This window comes from Cnephaeus nilssonii (genome assembly GCF_951640355.1).
Source record: "Cnephaeus nilssonii genome assembly, chromosome: 24".
NCBI classification, from domain to species: domain Eukaryota; kingdom Metazoa; phylum Chordata; class Mammalia; order Chiroptera; family Vespertilionidae; genus Cnephaeus; species Cnephaeus nilssonii.
The window spans coordinates 14,219,120-14,234,915 of NC_137095.1; the positions used below are offsets into that span (position 1 = coordinate 14,219,120).

Sequence of the window (15,796 nt, forward strand, 5' to 3'; positions counted from 1 at the left end):
CAGCGTGCACTTTAAATAAGCAACTGCATTCTGGACCGGTCTGCCCGCAGCTCCGAGACAGATTTTCCTATGGAAGCTGGAGGCTGGCTCTGCTTCGAGTTATTCAAGTGGGGCGGCGGGGGGGGGGGGGGGGGGGGGGCGGGGGGTGTTGCATAACAGCCCAGGAGAGGACTGGGAAAAGATAACACGCTTAGCGTCCAATTCCTCTGCTTGGGGGAACGGCAGTGAGAAAGGCAGTCTCACACACACACACACACACACACACACACACACACACACACACACACGGCTGGGTGTGCTTTTCCTTTCTGTCTCCACGCTTGAGTTTTCAATTTTCTTTCTCAATCAAGTAATGGGAATATTCCGGAAGAGGGCCAGGGTGCTTGCCCTAGACTGATTTTTCTGTGTTCTCACGGAGAATACGTCCAACGGAAAGGGGAAAAACACAGAATTACGACAGAGAGACTGCGATCACTCAGGCTTATGGAGGAAACATCATTATAAAATATGTGCCATAGGAGCCCGCGTGGCTCAGGGGTTGAGCATCAACCTAGGAACCAGGAGGCCACGGTTCGATTCCCAGCCAGGGCACATGCCCGGGTTGTGGGCTCCACCCTCAGGGGGCGGTGTGTAGGAGGCAGCCGATCCATGATTCTCTCTCATCATTGATGTTTTTCTCTCTCTCTCTCTCTCCCTCTCCCTTCCTCTCTGAAATCAATAAAAACATTTTTTTAAAAAAAACAACAACTGCCAAGAAGCCCGGTCTGGCCAAGCCTTCGCTGAGCTCCAGCCTCAGTTCCGTGAGCCCATGGCAGCGATGTCATCAGTGTTGAAGCCAGTTTGATCTCTCTCATTTCCAACCAAATGAATCTTAATGGATACAAAGCACAAGCCCCAACCGATCATTTACTACAGAGTATACACACACACACGCACACTCACTCACACACGGTCACACATGCAAATTCTTGCATAAATTGGCAATATACAATCTCTGAGTAGTCACAGTATTTTCTAAACACTGACTACAATAACTTGTTAATGCTATAAATGGACCAGACAATATTACAAAATAACTGCAATTACTTAAAAAGAACAATCAGGCCCTAACTGGTTTGGCTCAGTGGATAGAGCGTCGGCCTGCGGACTGAAGGGTCCCAGGTTCGATTCCGGTCAAGGGCATGTACCTTGGTTGTGGGCACATCCCCAGTAGGAGGTGTGCAGGAGGCAGCTGATCGATGTTTCTACCTCTCCATCCCTCTCCCTTCCTCTCTGTAAAAAAATCAATATAATATGTTTTTTAAAAAAGAACAATCAGAACAGAACTTAGATGGCAAAGGACCATGATGCCTTCCTTTGAGGTTACCCTTGTCAGACGTCTTCTAAACATGTAGGAGTCCTGGAGAGAGAGAGAGAGAGAGAGAGAGAGAGAGAGAGAGAGAGTGTGTGTGTTAATCCTTGCCAGAGGATATTTTTCCCATTGATTTTTAGAAAGAGTGGGAGGGAAGGGGAAGAGACAGAGAGAGGGGGAAACACTGATGTGTGAGAGAAGCATCGATGTGAGAGAGAGACATCAACTGGTTACCTCCCACACTCGGACTAAACCTGAAAGCCAGGTATGTGCCCTTAACCGGGAATCGAACCTGAGACCCTTTGGTGCGCAGGCCGACGCTCTGATCGCTGAGACACACTGGCCAGGGCAGGAGTCCTATGGTGACAGTGCCTCGTGGCAAAAAGTCGTTTTATTATTTGAGTCTCTGGCTCTACCATGACATGTCCCATCTACCAGGGTGGAGCAAGAAGAGACGAAATTCAGATGCTCGCTAGAGACTATGAGAGGTGAAGACTCTACACCAGATCTGAAAGGAGACAGGAAAATAACCGCAGAAGACAGACAAAAAATTTTAAACTAAAAATAACCACGTAAAAAAAAACAAAAAAAAAAACACTGAAAAACATTTCAAAAGATCCCAAGTCCCATTTTAGTTGTTGAGAATGGCCAAAAAACCTTCAGAAACGCACACTCTCACCCAAAGGCGGGGAAAGGGCTCACACAGATTCCACATTCTCATGCCAAGTCCCTTCCAAACTGGAGTGATATTTTATGAATCGGTTTATAAGGCCCTAAAAACAAGGAGCTATAACCGAAATAGGATCAGCCCGTCTCCTCTCTGGGAGCCCCAAAGACTGAGAAAATGCAAGCTCAGCCCGGCCGGCGTGGCTCAGTGGCTGAGCGTCGACCTAGGAACCAGGAGGTCAGGGTTCAATTCCCGGTCAGGGCACAGGCCCAGGTTGTGGGCTCGATCCCCAGTAGGGGGCGTGCAGGAGGCAGCCGATCCATGGTTCTCTCTCATCGTTAATGTTTCCCTCTCCCTCCCTCTCTGAAATTAGTAAAAATATCTTTAAAAAATAAATAAAATAAGAAATGCAAGCTCAGTGGTTCCCTCCAGCTGGCCGTGACTGCATTAGTCCCTCTGTGCCCCTGGAGAGCATGGCGGCTTACCTTACTCACAGCTCACTCCAGTGTTTCCTGGAGCAGGAAGACTTATCTGACCCCCTCACCTGCATGAGCCAGCTGGCCACCCCTAAGCCATGTCCCCGGCTGGGGCAACACAACCTTAAGGACGAGGCCCAGGGACCTCCCTGGCCACCACGTTCAGCCATGAAGACCCCATTCCCGTGGGAAAAGCTGGGTCCCTTCGATTCACCTTTCCGGGAAACTCTAACAATGCCGGTTGCGGGCATCTCAGTAATCAATCCATGTTCCCTGTTGCTGAACTCACAACGTGCGATGCTGATTATAAGCCTATTAATAGCGGCCACTGTCCTTCTCAACAGAGCAGCCAAGTTCACGGAGACCCTCGTGCAAAGGAAGGACCCCAGAGCAAAACATACACCTTTCTCCCTGGTCTGTGTCCCCCCTGTCCCCCCACCACCACCACCTCCCCACCCTCCCCCGCCGGGGCAGGGCCTCAAATACGCCCGCCTCTCCCGCACACAGGGGAGCCCCGGGAGGTGCGATGTGGGGGAGGTCAGCTCCTCAGCCGCCTCAGTAATTGCTGCCTGCGCTTTTGCATGACTGCTCTTGTTTTGACTTGGTTTCCAGCACATCCTCCCCGCCCTGCTTTTGTGAATAGTTTCATTTCCTTTGTTGGAGGCTAAACAGTCCTTCCAAAGGATGCCTCCACTATAACCCCAGGGACAGAAATGCAAACACAAGCGCCGTTTATCGTTTATCGTCTCTCGTCAGCGATCCTCGAGGTCACGCCCCTGCAGAGGAGGGCGGCGGGCCACGGGCCGGGCATTCCGCGACATGGCCCACGCGCACCTAGACCAGCCGCAGACGGTGCGGGTTTGACGGGAGGGGGAGGGAGGTTTCCACGCGCTTGCCCTAGCCTAGGACTTCGTGGTACTTGGTAGTTCCCAGTGACTTTACCCCGAGTCCAGCCTCCCTGCTTCTGTGAGGGTGTGGGAAGGAACAGAGCAAAACCCTAATGCTTGCTGGCGTCCTCTCTTCATCCACCACTTGGAGCTCCCCAGCGTGGCAGGGCTGACCTTGACCCAGCGCGGTCACCTCCCATGCCTCCTAGGCTAAGGAAGGATCACCACCGGGCAGGGGCAGGACGGCTCGAAATAGCTGAGCAGAGCTGCAAGGCCCATCTATATATATAAAAGCCTAAACAACCGGCCGACCAGCCAGTAGCTATGATGTGCACTGACCACCAACGGGCAGATGCTCAACGCAGGAGCTGCCGAGCTGTGGTCTCTTGGCAGCAGTGGTTCTCGGGTGAGGCACCCAGAACCAGAGAGGAGGGAGCCCGATTCCATGGTGCATCACCTGAGAACCGCCTTCTCGCAATCCGGGACCCCTGAGGGGCTGTCAGAGAGTTGGTTTCAGCCTGATCCCAGCAGGCCAGACTGAGGGACCCCACAGGTGCACGAATTCATGCACCAGGCCTCTAGTTTCTAAATAACCAAGTCGCCCTAAAAGAGAGTCACAGGTCACGTGACTTGGCTGCATGGGGGGACACACCAGTGGGGGTGGGTAAGGGGGTGTGCGACGGCGCCACATGGGAGTCAGCCGTCCCGTCTCCCAGACTCACCTGTGAGAACCTGGCAGAGCGGGCCGGGGGCCTGGGCCTCGGTGGAGGGGCTGGGTGCCAGGGACCATTTGCGCCTGACCAGGTGCTCTCGGCCGCCGAGCGGGCCCCGGGAACTGTTGAGGGGCTGCAGGAGCACCTGTTCCTGCCCCAGCTGGATGAGGCCGACCTGCCCGGGAAAAACAACACACGGGATGTCGGTCACCTTCGTTCACGCTCGCCTGGGACCCCAGCGGCTCGGGGACAGCAAGGCCACCTGACTGTGGCCTGGTTCCCACACCGGGGCTTTCTCCGAGCAGGAGGCCCAGCGTACGGAGCCCGAGGAGGAGCCTGTGTGTGCCTTGAGGCATCCCACCCGCAGTTGTGTTGGGGAGGGGGTCACAAGGTGTGGGGGGGCGGGGTCCAGTGATATATGCGGCAGCACCCACTTTCCAGGTTTGCTTTCAAAGATGTATTTATTAATCAAAGCAAATTTGGAAAAAAATAAAAACACATATGACTTTTTAAAAGATTTTTAGAGAAAAAGGAAGGGAAAGGGGGGAGGGGGATATATATATATATATATATATATATATATATATATAGAGAGAGAGAGAGAGAGAGAGAGAGAGAGAGAGAGAGATGAGAGCAAACATTGATTGGCTGCCTCCTACACGCTCCCTACTAGGGATCGAGCCCGCATGTGCCCTGAGTGGGAATCGAACCGGCAACCTTCCCGTGCACGGGATGACGAACAACCAATTGAGCCACACCAGCCAGGCCAAAATTGATTTTTAAAATAATTTTTAAAACCATCCCCAAAAGTCTACCTGAGGAGGAGACCCCAAACGTGTTGGGAATGAATGACAATTCTGTCCTTAATGAGAAAATGGATCTCCCTCTGGGGATATTTAGAATTCAACAGAGGATGGAATGGGTCAGACATGTACTCTTCACCAGAATCGAACCTGCGACCCTTCTGTCTACAGGCCGATGCCCTAGCCACTGAGCCATGCCAGCCAGGGCCGAGGGTTTGTTTTTTAACCAAACAAAGAACCTAAAAGTGAAACTGAATAGGTTAGATTTCTAAGCACAGTGTGAAAGGTCAAAACGTTGTTAATCACCAAATTTGTAAGTGGGGCCCAATATTATTCAAAGCCCCCTAAATGCCAAGAGTTGCTGGATGATCAATGAAACAGACTTTGTAAATTGAATGAAAAATTTAAGAACTAGGATTTTTTCATCAGTCGCTTTAATAGGATGAATATTAATTCACACACACATACACACACATACACACACATACATGCACATACACACACATACACACATACATACACACACATACATACACACATACACATACACACACATACACACGATGTGCAGAACTGTTCCTGAACTTGGGACATGCTCCTTCTCCAGGATCCTTCCTTCTCTCTGCCCCATCCCTTTGTCTAAAAGCGATGACACCCTAAACTAGCGCTTCTCAAACCCCAAAGCCCCGGACGTCTGGGTGGAACCCAGAACGTGCCCATCGGACAGGCCCCACGCGATACGGCCACGGCCACGGCCACCCGGGACTGTACTCTGAGACGCTCTGCCTCACGAAGCAGACCCCTCCCCCTTCCCCAAGGACGCGTGGACACCACGCCTCTTCGAAAGTAAATCGGATCGCCCCATACGATCGCCTACAACCTTCCGTCCTCAACACACAGGGGAGACCGTACGGGACGGCTCGAAGCAGATGTCAAGGTCTCTAATTCATTAGAACGTCTGCCAAGAACAACTCGGAGATTTTACGGCCCAAATAAAACCCTTAGAGTGGCGGTGCGTGACCCGCAGGGGAGCGCGGCCTGCGAGCCTCTCCCCTGAAGTTACTACTGGAGCGGGAGGTGCTTTGGGGAGACCAAAGAGGCCGACGGAGGCAGAGGTGGGCCGCGGGGGGCCCACAGGGCCCGCTGGCGCTGGTGTACGGAAGACCTCGATGACCACAGGTAATCATTTCCATGTGGAAGTCAAGTTGGCAGGTCCGGCCTGGGCCATGGGATGGGTCCCGCCCCGAGGAGCCCTCCTGGGTGAACCCGGACCGCCTTCCGAGGAACGGCCGGCATCTCCCTCTCTCCGAGGCTGGATGGGAGCCGACCAGAGCGGCCTGCGCTTGGCAGGTGGGTGACAGGGAGCCGGTCGCTGTCACATGCTGGCTGGCTGGCTGGTTGATTGATAACTGGGAAGGCCTGGGACGGCCTGTGGGGCACGAGGAGAGACGTGTCTCCCAGGCCCTGGTGGCCAGCTCTCCCTCAAGGACTGCACAGGCTCCGCCCACTGCCTTCTCTTTGTGAGCAGCTAAGGGTCTGGCTCCAGGGTCACAGCCCCCGACGACCGGCCGTGCAGCCCCATGTCCTGAAGAACAAGAACGTGCCTTGGCCGGCGGGGCTCCGTGGGTGAGCGTCGATCCAGGAACCGGGAGGTCACGGTTCGATTCCCGGTCAGGGCACATGCCCGGGTTGCGGGCTCCATCCCCAGTAGGAGGCATGCAGGAGGCAGCCGATCCATGATTCTCTCTCATCATGGATGTTTCTATCTCTCTCTCTCTCCCTCTCCCTTCCTCTCTGAAATCAATTAAAAAAAAATTTTTTTTTTAAAAAAGAAGAACAATAAGAACATGACTGCGCATCCGTGCGCAGAAGCGAGCGCAGGGAGAGGTTCACGGTGGCTCTGCGTGGCTCCCCCTGAGGTTCTGGCTGCAAAAACCTCTCCCGCTGGACACATCCGAGGCCGGCCAGCTGCAGCAGCTCAGCGTTCAGGAAATGAACTCCAAGAATGCGATCCGTCTGAGATGCCTCCAGTTCATCGCCCCGTCTCCAGCTCCGCTTTCTTTTTCACGACGTTGCCAGCGAAGCGAAAGTTCAAACGAGGGAATCTCATCCCGTGCCCTGGGTGACGGTCACGGGCAGCCTGAGGCCCCGGAGCGGTGGCGGGTGTACAAGGTCACTTCGAGGCCATGGGGACGTCTCTGCAGAGACAGCTTAGCATTCTCGGGTCCAAGTTCTTCCCTTTGTGTCCCTCCGTCCTTCCAAATTCCAGCTGTCCTCTGCCGTCTTCTTACGTTCCTTAACCGCCACTCAGCTATTTCTTTGCACAGAGCTTTGCGTTTTCCAAGGATGTTTCCGCTGCCCCCGGATAATACTATTCATCGGTGAGTCACTCAGGACGAGGCACCTTCCCGACACCTGGACCAATGTAACGGCGTGCGACCGTGCAGTTTGGTCTGCTTGCTCCCTTCCAAGTGGTCCCCACACCATAGAATTTTTGCCAAGACGAATTCCTGCTGCTGCTCTATGTGGCCACGTGGTGTTGCGTGAAAAAGCAGGCAATTTTATAAGCAATCAAGAGTCTGGTAACTCTTTGTTTGTTGTTATTAATCCTCACCCGAGGATATTTTCCCACTTTTTTTTTTTTTTAGAGAGAGACTGGAAGGGAGGGGGAGAGATGGGGAGAGAGAGAAACATCGACGTGAGAGAGACACATCGATTGGTTGCCTCCCGCGCGTGTCCCAACCAGAGCCGGGGATCGAGCCTGCAACCAAGGTACGTGCCCTTGACCGGAATCGAACCCGGGACCCTTCAGTCTGCAGGCCGACGCTCTATCTACTGAGCCACACCCGCTAGGGCAGTGGTCGGCAAACTCATGAGTCCACAGAGCCAAATACTAACAGTACAACGATTGAAATTTCTTTGGAGAGCCACATTTTTTAAACTTAAACTTCTTCTAACGCCACTTCTTCAACATAGACTCGCCCAGGCCGTGGCGTTTTGTGGAAGAGCCACACTCAAGGGGCCCAAGAGCCGCATGTGGCTCGCGAGCCGCGGTTTGCCGACCACGGCGCTAGGGCACGGGCCCGGCCTCTTAACCTCCCGCAGCCCAGAGCTCCTGAGGGTCCGGGCTGGTCCCAACATCTCACGCACAGCCCGGCCCTGGCAGCCCGGCCTCGGCCAGGAAGGGGTGGCCGGAGCCCGACGCCTGGACTCCCCAGTTTGTCAGCGTTCACCCGAAGCCGCGGGTCACTGCTCGGCTGCCCGACCCCGCGGGCAGGGCCCTCCCGTCCTCCGGCTGCGTGTCCTCACGGGCAGGGGTGGCAGTCACCCCCTCTCTTCCCACCAGCGGCACGGACGCTCATTCCAACCTTGGAGTTCCGTCTCCACTGCCAATCCCGGGGAAGCTGAACCGGGTTCCCGCCGCATTGGCATCCCGCGATCCGGTCCTCCTCACGGGCGGCGGCGGCGGGGCCAAACTGACGTCAGCTATGTGGGGCAGGAAATACCTTCCTCCCCGGCGCGGACGTCATGGCTTTGAAATGACACAGCTACGGACACGCTTCCAAAGCCTGACGCCACCTCCGAGGACTCTGGGAAATGTAAATACAGCGGAGCCGCATAAACAGAACACAGCGAATGCTGGAGCCCGTGGGCTCTGCAGCTCCAGGCAGCGCACACAGCCTGCCCAGCCTTCCGACGTGAGGCTCAGGGAGAGGAGACGCCGCAGCCCACACCTGTGCCCACTGGGAGCACGGAGGGGGCGGGGGGGGGGGGCAGGGTTACTCTTCAGGCCCCTACACAATGAAGGGAGGATCTACTCTCACTGTACCCCTCCTTCCAATGTCTCTGGAGCCCTGGCCAGTTTAGCTCAATGGGTAGAGCGTCGGCCCACGGACTGAAGGGTCCCGGGCTCGATTCCGGTCAAGGGCAGGTACCTCGGTTGCAGGCTCGATCCCCAGTCCTGGTGGGGGCACATGCAGGAGGCAACCGGTCAATGTGTCTCTCTCACATCGATGTTTCTCTCTCAGTCTCTCCCCTCCCTTCCACTCTCTCTAAGAATCAATGGAAAAATATCCTCGGGGTGGGGGGGGGAGGATTAACAAAACAACAACAACAAAATGTCCCAGGAGACAGACAGCAGGGAGGAGTCCACACAGCAGGAGCAGGGCTGTGTCTCCGCCCCTGCTCCCTGAGCCACTGTGGGGACGTTAGGTGTGGCAGGATTTCCTTGATACGCAACATGGTTCAATAAAGTTTTATTGAATGTCCATTTGTTTATTTACCCTCTGCGGCTGCTTTCTTGCTAAAAGGGTCCCCCAATCCCTAAAATAGTTGCTGTTCAGCCTTTTACAGCTTGAGTGGGCCACCCCTGCTCTACCTCCGGTTCTATGGCCACCAGAATTTTTCTACGTGGCGTTGCCCTGTCCCCCACGCCTTGGAGCCACGCCTGTCCTCACACATGCCACGCACACACGCGCACACGCCAGCTCTCCACCTCCCAGTGCTTCCACCGCGGTCAAGAGGGACTCTCAGGTGCCCTCCCACCTGAACTGTCTCAAGCACGGAGCGCCATGCAGACCTAGTCAGCCCTCTACCCCCCTTCTTTCTCTTCTCCATGCGTTCCCGACCACCTTGCAAACCAAGTCCCCAGGCCGTCTGTCCCCTCCTGCCTCCGGCCAGAGTGCACTTAAGGCAGGAGGGCCCAGCATCCAGCTCCCAGGGCCGGGAGGAACAGGGCAGACTAAACAACAGAAGCGACGGCTTGGGCAGGAATTTAGAATCTCTCCTCTACGAGGTCCACCCGCCGCTGGCAGGGCCCAGCTCAGCCTGTTGGCCCTGTTCCTTTATCTAAAGCACAGCGCCCTCACATGGCGCCGGAGCGAAGGGCAGCCCCGAAAGCCTGGAGGACTGACATGAACTCTCATGGCTCCGATGCCATCTGCAGAGGGCCCAGCGCTCGCTCCCTCGCTCGCTCACTCGCTCGCTCGGTGGGGATTTAAACCGATGCGATCCAGATTTCCACCCCCGGCTCCTCCGCAGAGAGCTAGCTACTCGCTGGAAACTTTACACCGAGAAGTCTAAACTCTGACCTCTACAGAAACTCACTAAACCGCAGCAAATGGGATTCAGATGTTTCCATGTACAGTACAGGGATGTGACCTAGACTTTAAACACTTTGGCAACAACAGCAAAAATGATGTGGGCCTTCCAGTCCCTCCCAGAACGTGATCCGGCCTTGACCCCAGTCCTACCGCGATCGGGGCCTTTCTCGCTCCGACTTAACCCTCCTCGCCCACAGCCCACGTTCTCTGCCCCCTCCGCCTACGGCCCGTTTTCCTGGTTTCGCCAAAGAAATCGATTTCTCCTGGCTGAGTAAAAGGAGATCACATTCCGCGCAGGGCACAGAAACGTCCGGACTGGGGCACTGGCGAGTGCCAGGCCTAGGACATTTCCCCTGGGGTCCCCTCCATCGCTCAGAAGAAAACAGAATTGTCCTAGGAACCTGGACCCCAGGCCGTCTGGCTTTGTTGCGGCGTGAGGAAGGGCGAAGGAATTCTAGAAGCTGCAGCCAGATAAGCTCAAGGTGGGGCAAGCAGTTCCTTGTGCCTGGGAAGGGCAGACACACAACGATGTCAGAAACTGCTTCCCTGCCCGGAGGTGGTTGAGCATCACCCTATGAACTGTTTGATTCCCGGTCAGGGCTCATGCCCGGCTTTAGGGCTCAATCCCCAGTAGGGGGCGTGCAGGAGGCAGGCGATGGATGATTCTCTCTCATCATTGATGTTTCTCTCTCTCTCCCCCTCCCCCTTCCTCTCTGAACTCCATAAAAATATATTTTAAAAAATAAGTAGATAGAAACAAGAAACTGCTTCGCCGGCAGCCAGGCATGGCAGTAGACAGAGAAGCAGCTGTGTGGCTCAGGCCCTGCGCCTCTGCCAGGCTTGCTGGGGGCAGCCTGCGCTCCTCGGGCCCGAGGAGGTGCTGGGAAGCACCTGGCCAGGCGGAGTGCGGCGGAGTGACCACTGGGGGTCCAGGCAGGTGCACGGAACACGGGTGCCTGCATTGCAGGGGGCAGGGTCTTGGGGACAGAGGAAGAGCTATCGCCACAGCTGGGGACTTTTGGAGACAGGGAGAACCTTATGTCCAAGGTCAGCACCCCTCGGGCCTGGCTCAGGGTGGGTGCCCCACAATCGCCTACGTGTCGTGTAAGAGAACGAGGGTAGGGGCATCCTCTCCCTCCTGGTTCACAACTAATTAGAGTGGGTTAGTGGCCTGGGAGGGGGAGCCCCCCAAACTCCCTTTTCCATGGACAGAGGTCTCAAAGGGACAGAAGGGAGGGGAATGAATGCCCACCACCCCATCCCCACAGCCAAGAAGAGGGGAGACGGACGCCAACAGGTGTTCCCCAGGACGTGCACACGCTCTACACCTGGGCCCAGAGAGGGGGGAGAGAGAGAGTGCGCCTCTCTGTCTGGGGGCCTGACGGGCTGAGACATATCCCCCTCTGTCTGCGGTAGAGCAGCCCCTGGAGGCTTAAGCTCCCACCAAGGCCCCCCAGCCGAAGCCCAGCCCTCCTGGGGGACCACCCCCTGCGCCGCGACAGACTGAGGGGCAGACCCGGAGGAGGGGCCGCGGGCAGTACCAGGCCGCCGGCGGCGCCGCAGGTGCTGATGGAGACCAGGGAGCCGGGGTGGCCCAGCACGCGGCCGGAGTAGAAGCACAGCTCGGCGGGGCGTCCCCGGCGCCAGGCCTCGCCGGCCTCCTCCACCTCGAAGCCGCCGGACAGGAAGCGCAGGTCGCGGCGCAGCTGCAGGTACAGGTCGCGCCCGAAGGCCGGCAGGTGCAGCAGCAGCGCGCGCTCGCCGGGCGGGGGGCGGGGGGCGGCTGGGGGGGCGCGGGGGCGCCGCCGCCGTCGGGGCCCGGGGACCCCGGGCAGCAGCGGCGGCAGGTGCACGTCGTCCGGGCGCACCCGCCTCGGAAGCACCACTTCCACGTCGGCCGCCCCGTCGCCGACAGCTGAAGGGGAGAGAGGAGACGTGTCAGCGCGGCGGGGCCCACCCGCCCTCCTGCCGGCCCTCCCGCCGGCCGCCCGTCGTGCAAGGGTCCAGACAGCACCCGGACAGCGCGACCCCGAGCGGGCGCGCTCTGCCCGGCCCTGGCCTCGGCGCCTCCGTGCCCGCCAGCGCCTCCGCCCGGGCCCGACCACCCGCCGAAGGTCCCCCGTGCGGCAGCCCGGCTCGGAACCCCATCCTGCGGCTGCGGCCTGCGCCTCGTCGGCCAGGGCGCTGTCAGCCGATCGGCGCCCGAGCAGCGCTGCACGGCCGGGCGCTGGCCGCCTGGCTGCCTCGGGAGGGCAGAAGCAAGGGGGTCGCGAGAGGCACCGGCGAAGAAGGGCGGCGGGAGAGGGGGCGCTACCTGTGCCCGGGTCCAGTCCCCAAACCAGCAGCAGCAGCAAGGGCAGGGCGAGGGGAGGCAGCAGGGCGCCGTCACACATGGTACTGGGGAGGAGCAGCCCCCCGGATGGTCACGGCAGAGCAGGAGCGCGCGAGGCGGCGGCGCCAGCCGGAGTGAAACCCTCCTCCTGCCTCTGGAAAAAGTAATTAGCGCTGCGGACAAACCCAACGTGGTAAACCCGAAGCCCCGCCCTCCCCTCGGAGAGCAGGAGGTGATTGGGCGCTTGCTTTCCCCTGCCCCGCCTCCCCCTCGCCTATTGGCTAGGACGGGTGAAAACCAGGGTGTGTTGTTAGGTTGTAAGCACTTTCTTACACGTGGTTTCTGGGCAGTGGCGGAGACCGGACGCCAGGTGGCGCGCGACCCCGGAGGACCCAGGAGGGGACACCTTGAGGGACCACCTTGGGGAAGTCTCTAATCTTGAAAGTTTCTCCTCATGTTTAAAATCCCTGATCCTGCCGCCCCAGCTGCACAAGAAGACAGGCTGGAAATCGTCCTGGCCAACCGTGCCATCCCTATAAAAGCGCATTCTCGCTGCATCTGGATGTTTGCCGCTGGGCACTTGCTTGCACACCTCTGTTTGCACCTGACTGCCGGCTACATCCAACATAGCAGAATTTATCCAGACCCTTCACACAGCCTGCTGTCTTTATCCTCACAGAAGCCAGCGGAACAGGTATGGTCACACCCTCTTACAGATGGAGAAGTGTCATGGTGACCTTTTTGGTGCAGCTTTTGTTGGCCAAAGAACCAGCTCAAAGGCCTGCGACTCAAAGCCGGTGAGGAGCAGCCAGGGGAACCATGACTTACGCCGCTGAAGTCAGCCTGAAGGAGTCACTGTCAACCTAACAGACGCAGGCAGACTAAAGCAGCAACTAGAGAGCAACTAGACTGTGCGAAACTAGAGAGCTGGGAAATATCAGACACTGGAGAGGACACTCTTGTGCCCATGGCTGGGAGTGAAAACTGGCGCAGCCACTATAAAGAATAGCTGGGCAATCGGCAGTAAAATTTAAAATGCATACACCCAGCAACTCTGTAATTCCCATCTGGTTACCTACCATGGAGAAACAATGGCACAAGGACAAGAATGGTCACCACAGCACACACAAACTGCAAAAACCTGTATGTCCATCATCAGATACATGGCTAACAGAACACCAGGCATCAATAAAGGAAAATGTAGTAATTTGGTGTTTATAATCACATGGAGAGACATCCAAGACTAATTGACAAAACTTTTTTTTTTTTTTAAATCAAGTTGCACCCAGCCGGCATGGCTCAGTGGTTGAGCGTCAACCTATGAGGTCACAGTTCCATTCCCAGTCAGGGCACATGCCCTGGTTGCGGGCTCGATCCCCAGTAGGGGGCGTGCAGGAGGTAGCCGATGGATGATGCCCTCTTATCATTGGTGTTTCTCTCTCTCCCTCTCCCTTCCTCTCTAAAATCAATCCTATATAATAAAAGGCTAATATGCAAATTGTCCCCTTGACCAGGAGTTCGACCAGGGGGTAGGGCTGGCTGGCCAACCACCCAAGGCCCCTCCCGCCAGCCGACCTGGCCCGATTGGCCCCAATTGGGGTGGACCAGCTGGACCCCACCCGTGCATGAATTCGTGCACTGGCCCTCTAGTAAAAGCATATTTTCTTAAAAAATCACTATTTGCCATAATCTCATTTCATGTTTACACACACAAATAGCTTTGTCTTAATTTTTTGGAAGGGCGGGGCTTAAACCCATTTCACAGATGGAAGAGTCAGGGGTCGGGGGGAGATGAACACAAGACACGCAAGCCCACCAAAGCCCTACAGGTGGCAGCAGAGGCCTGAGTGTGACATGCGGGCAGCTGGCCTTGGTTGGCTCTGGGTCAAAACAGCTCCTCCACGCTGTGGTGTGTCCACCTGTGTTTTGTGAACAACTCTCTTCTGGTGGGCGGAGAGCTTTCCCATCATGCTGCTGGAACAGACACCAGCAGGTCGGTCACGTGCCTCTCTTGGACACTTCATGCCCGACAGTCATGCTTGGGTGCCGGCAGCCATCACCATGCCTGTTACTATGGCTACTGAAAGCGGATGACCCCTGGGCAGTATTAAGAGGACTGTGGGCCCTCAGCCCAAACTTGACCCTCGTTAGTCCCCCCTGACTCGGGCCTTTCTTGAGCTGGTGAGCTGGGTGCAGGCGCCTAGACCCTTGTGCATGCTCCATCCATGTGTGGGTGGGAGAAGACCCATGATCCTTCCAGAACCAACTGACTAGACATTGGCCAGGGCGGGGGGTGAGGGGAAGAGGGTGCAAGAGGGGATTCCCGTGACAAACTCTTTGAGACTAAATTCACTTGGTCCTTGAGCCACCCATCCCTCCCTCAGCAGCACCAGCATCTACTTTGGTGGAAACCAGTAGCCATGGCAACCCAGTGGCGAAGCCTATGTGTGCAGAGTCCCTCATGAAAAGGAAACCATTGCCTTCCAGAACCCGCTGCCGAGCCATTGGCCAGGGCGGGAGGTGAGGAGAGAGGGTGTCAGAGGGGAATCCCGCGACAACCTCTTTGAGTCTAAATTCACTTGGTCCTTGAGCCATGGCCCACCCCTCCTCCTAGGAGCCCATGAGATGCCCCATACCCTCCAGCAGGGGGCGTCTGGCATCAGTCCCATCTTCCATCTACAGCCAGATATGTGGGAAAGGCAAGCACAGGCTTGCTCTCAGCTCCAAAGGCCTGGGTTCTTTTTCAATTTTTTTTTTTTGGGGGGGGGTAGCTTTTAAATTTTTTCCCCTGATTTATATTTCACTCTTTCCCTGTAGAGCCTGGAGCCCGGCCCAAAATGCAACTGCTTGGCCAGCATCCTCATCCCCGGGGTGCCTCCTGCCCACCTCTCCCTGTGGGGTCTGCACGCACCTCCCCACTTCCTGGGTCTGCCTCACGGTGAAGGGGTGCCCTAGCCACCCAGGCCATTCCTGCCTGACTCTGGGAATCGCCACTGTCTGGGAATTTCGGCTCACCCAACCAGGCCCTGGTAGTGATATTGCAGAACAAGTCCAAGTTACTAGCCCTGCTCCTTAAAACATTGATTTTAAAATAATTTAAATATTTATAATAGACCAGAGGCCCAGTGCACGGATTCGTGCACTGGTGGGGGGCATGGCCTGCAGGGATTGGCAGCTGTGGGAGAGCAGCTCATCCTGGTCAGCCGAGCAGCGCTCCCACTGTAGGAGAGCACTGACCACCAGGGGGCGGCTCCTGCATTGAGTGTCTGCCTCCTGGTGGTCAGTGCGCATCATAGCGACTGTTCAACCGGTTGTTCTCGTCATTTGCTGTTTGGTCACTGGGCTTTTATATATAGAGAGATTCTTAGAGAGAACGCGAGAGGGAAACACCGATGTGACAGTGAAACATGGATCGGCTGCCTCCTGCACGCCCCCTAATGGGGATCGAGCCCACAACCCGGGCAT

The 15,796-nt window shown here is 56.5% G+C and overlaps 1 protein-coding gene across 2 annotated transcripts in view; it reads right to left on the minus strand.

Annotated features, from left to right (window-relative positions):
• ADAMTS17 (ADAM metallopeptidase with thrombospondin type 1 motif 17) overlaps positions 1 to 12,474 on the minus strand; it is an 88,109-nt gene extending 75,635 nt beyond the window's left edge. For both annotated transcript variants that reach the window (XM_079764018.1, XM_079764017.1), the window contains exons 1-3: positions 12,314 to 12,474; positions 11,541 to 11,914; positions 4,104 to 4,269 (exon numbers count right to left, since the gene is read on the minus strand). In XM_079764018.1, coding sequence (XP_079620144.1) covers positions 4,104 to 4,269; positions 11,541 to 11,914; positions 12,314 to 12,392 — 619 coding nt within the window. In that variant the 5' untranslated portion in view covers positions 12,393 to 12,474. The remainder of the gene's footprint in view (positions 1 to 4,103; positions 4,270 to 11,540; positions 11,915 to 12,313) is intronic.
• Positions 12,475 to 15,796: the final 3,322 nt, after the last annotated feature.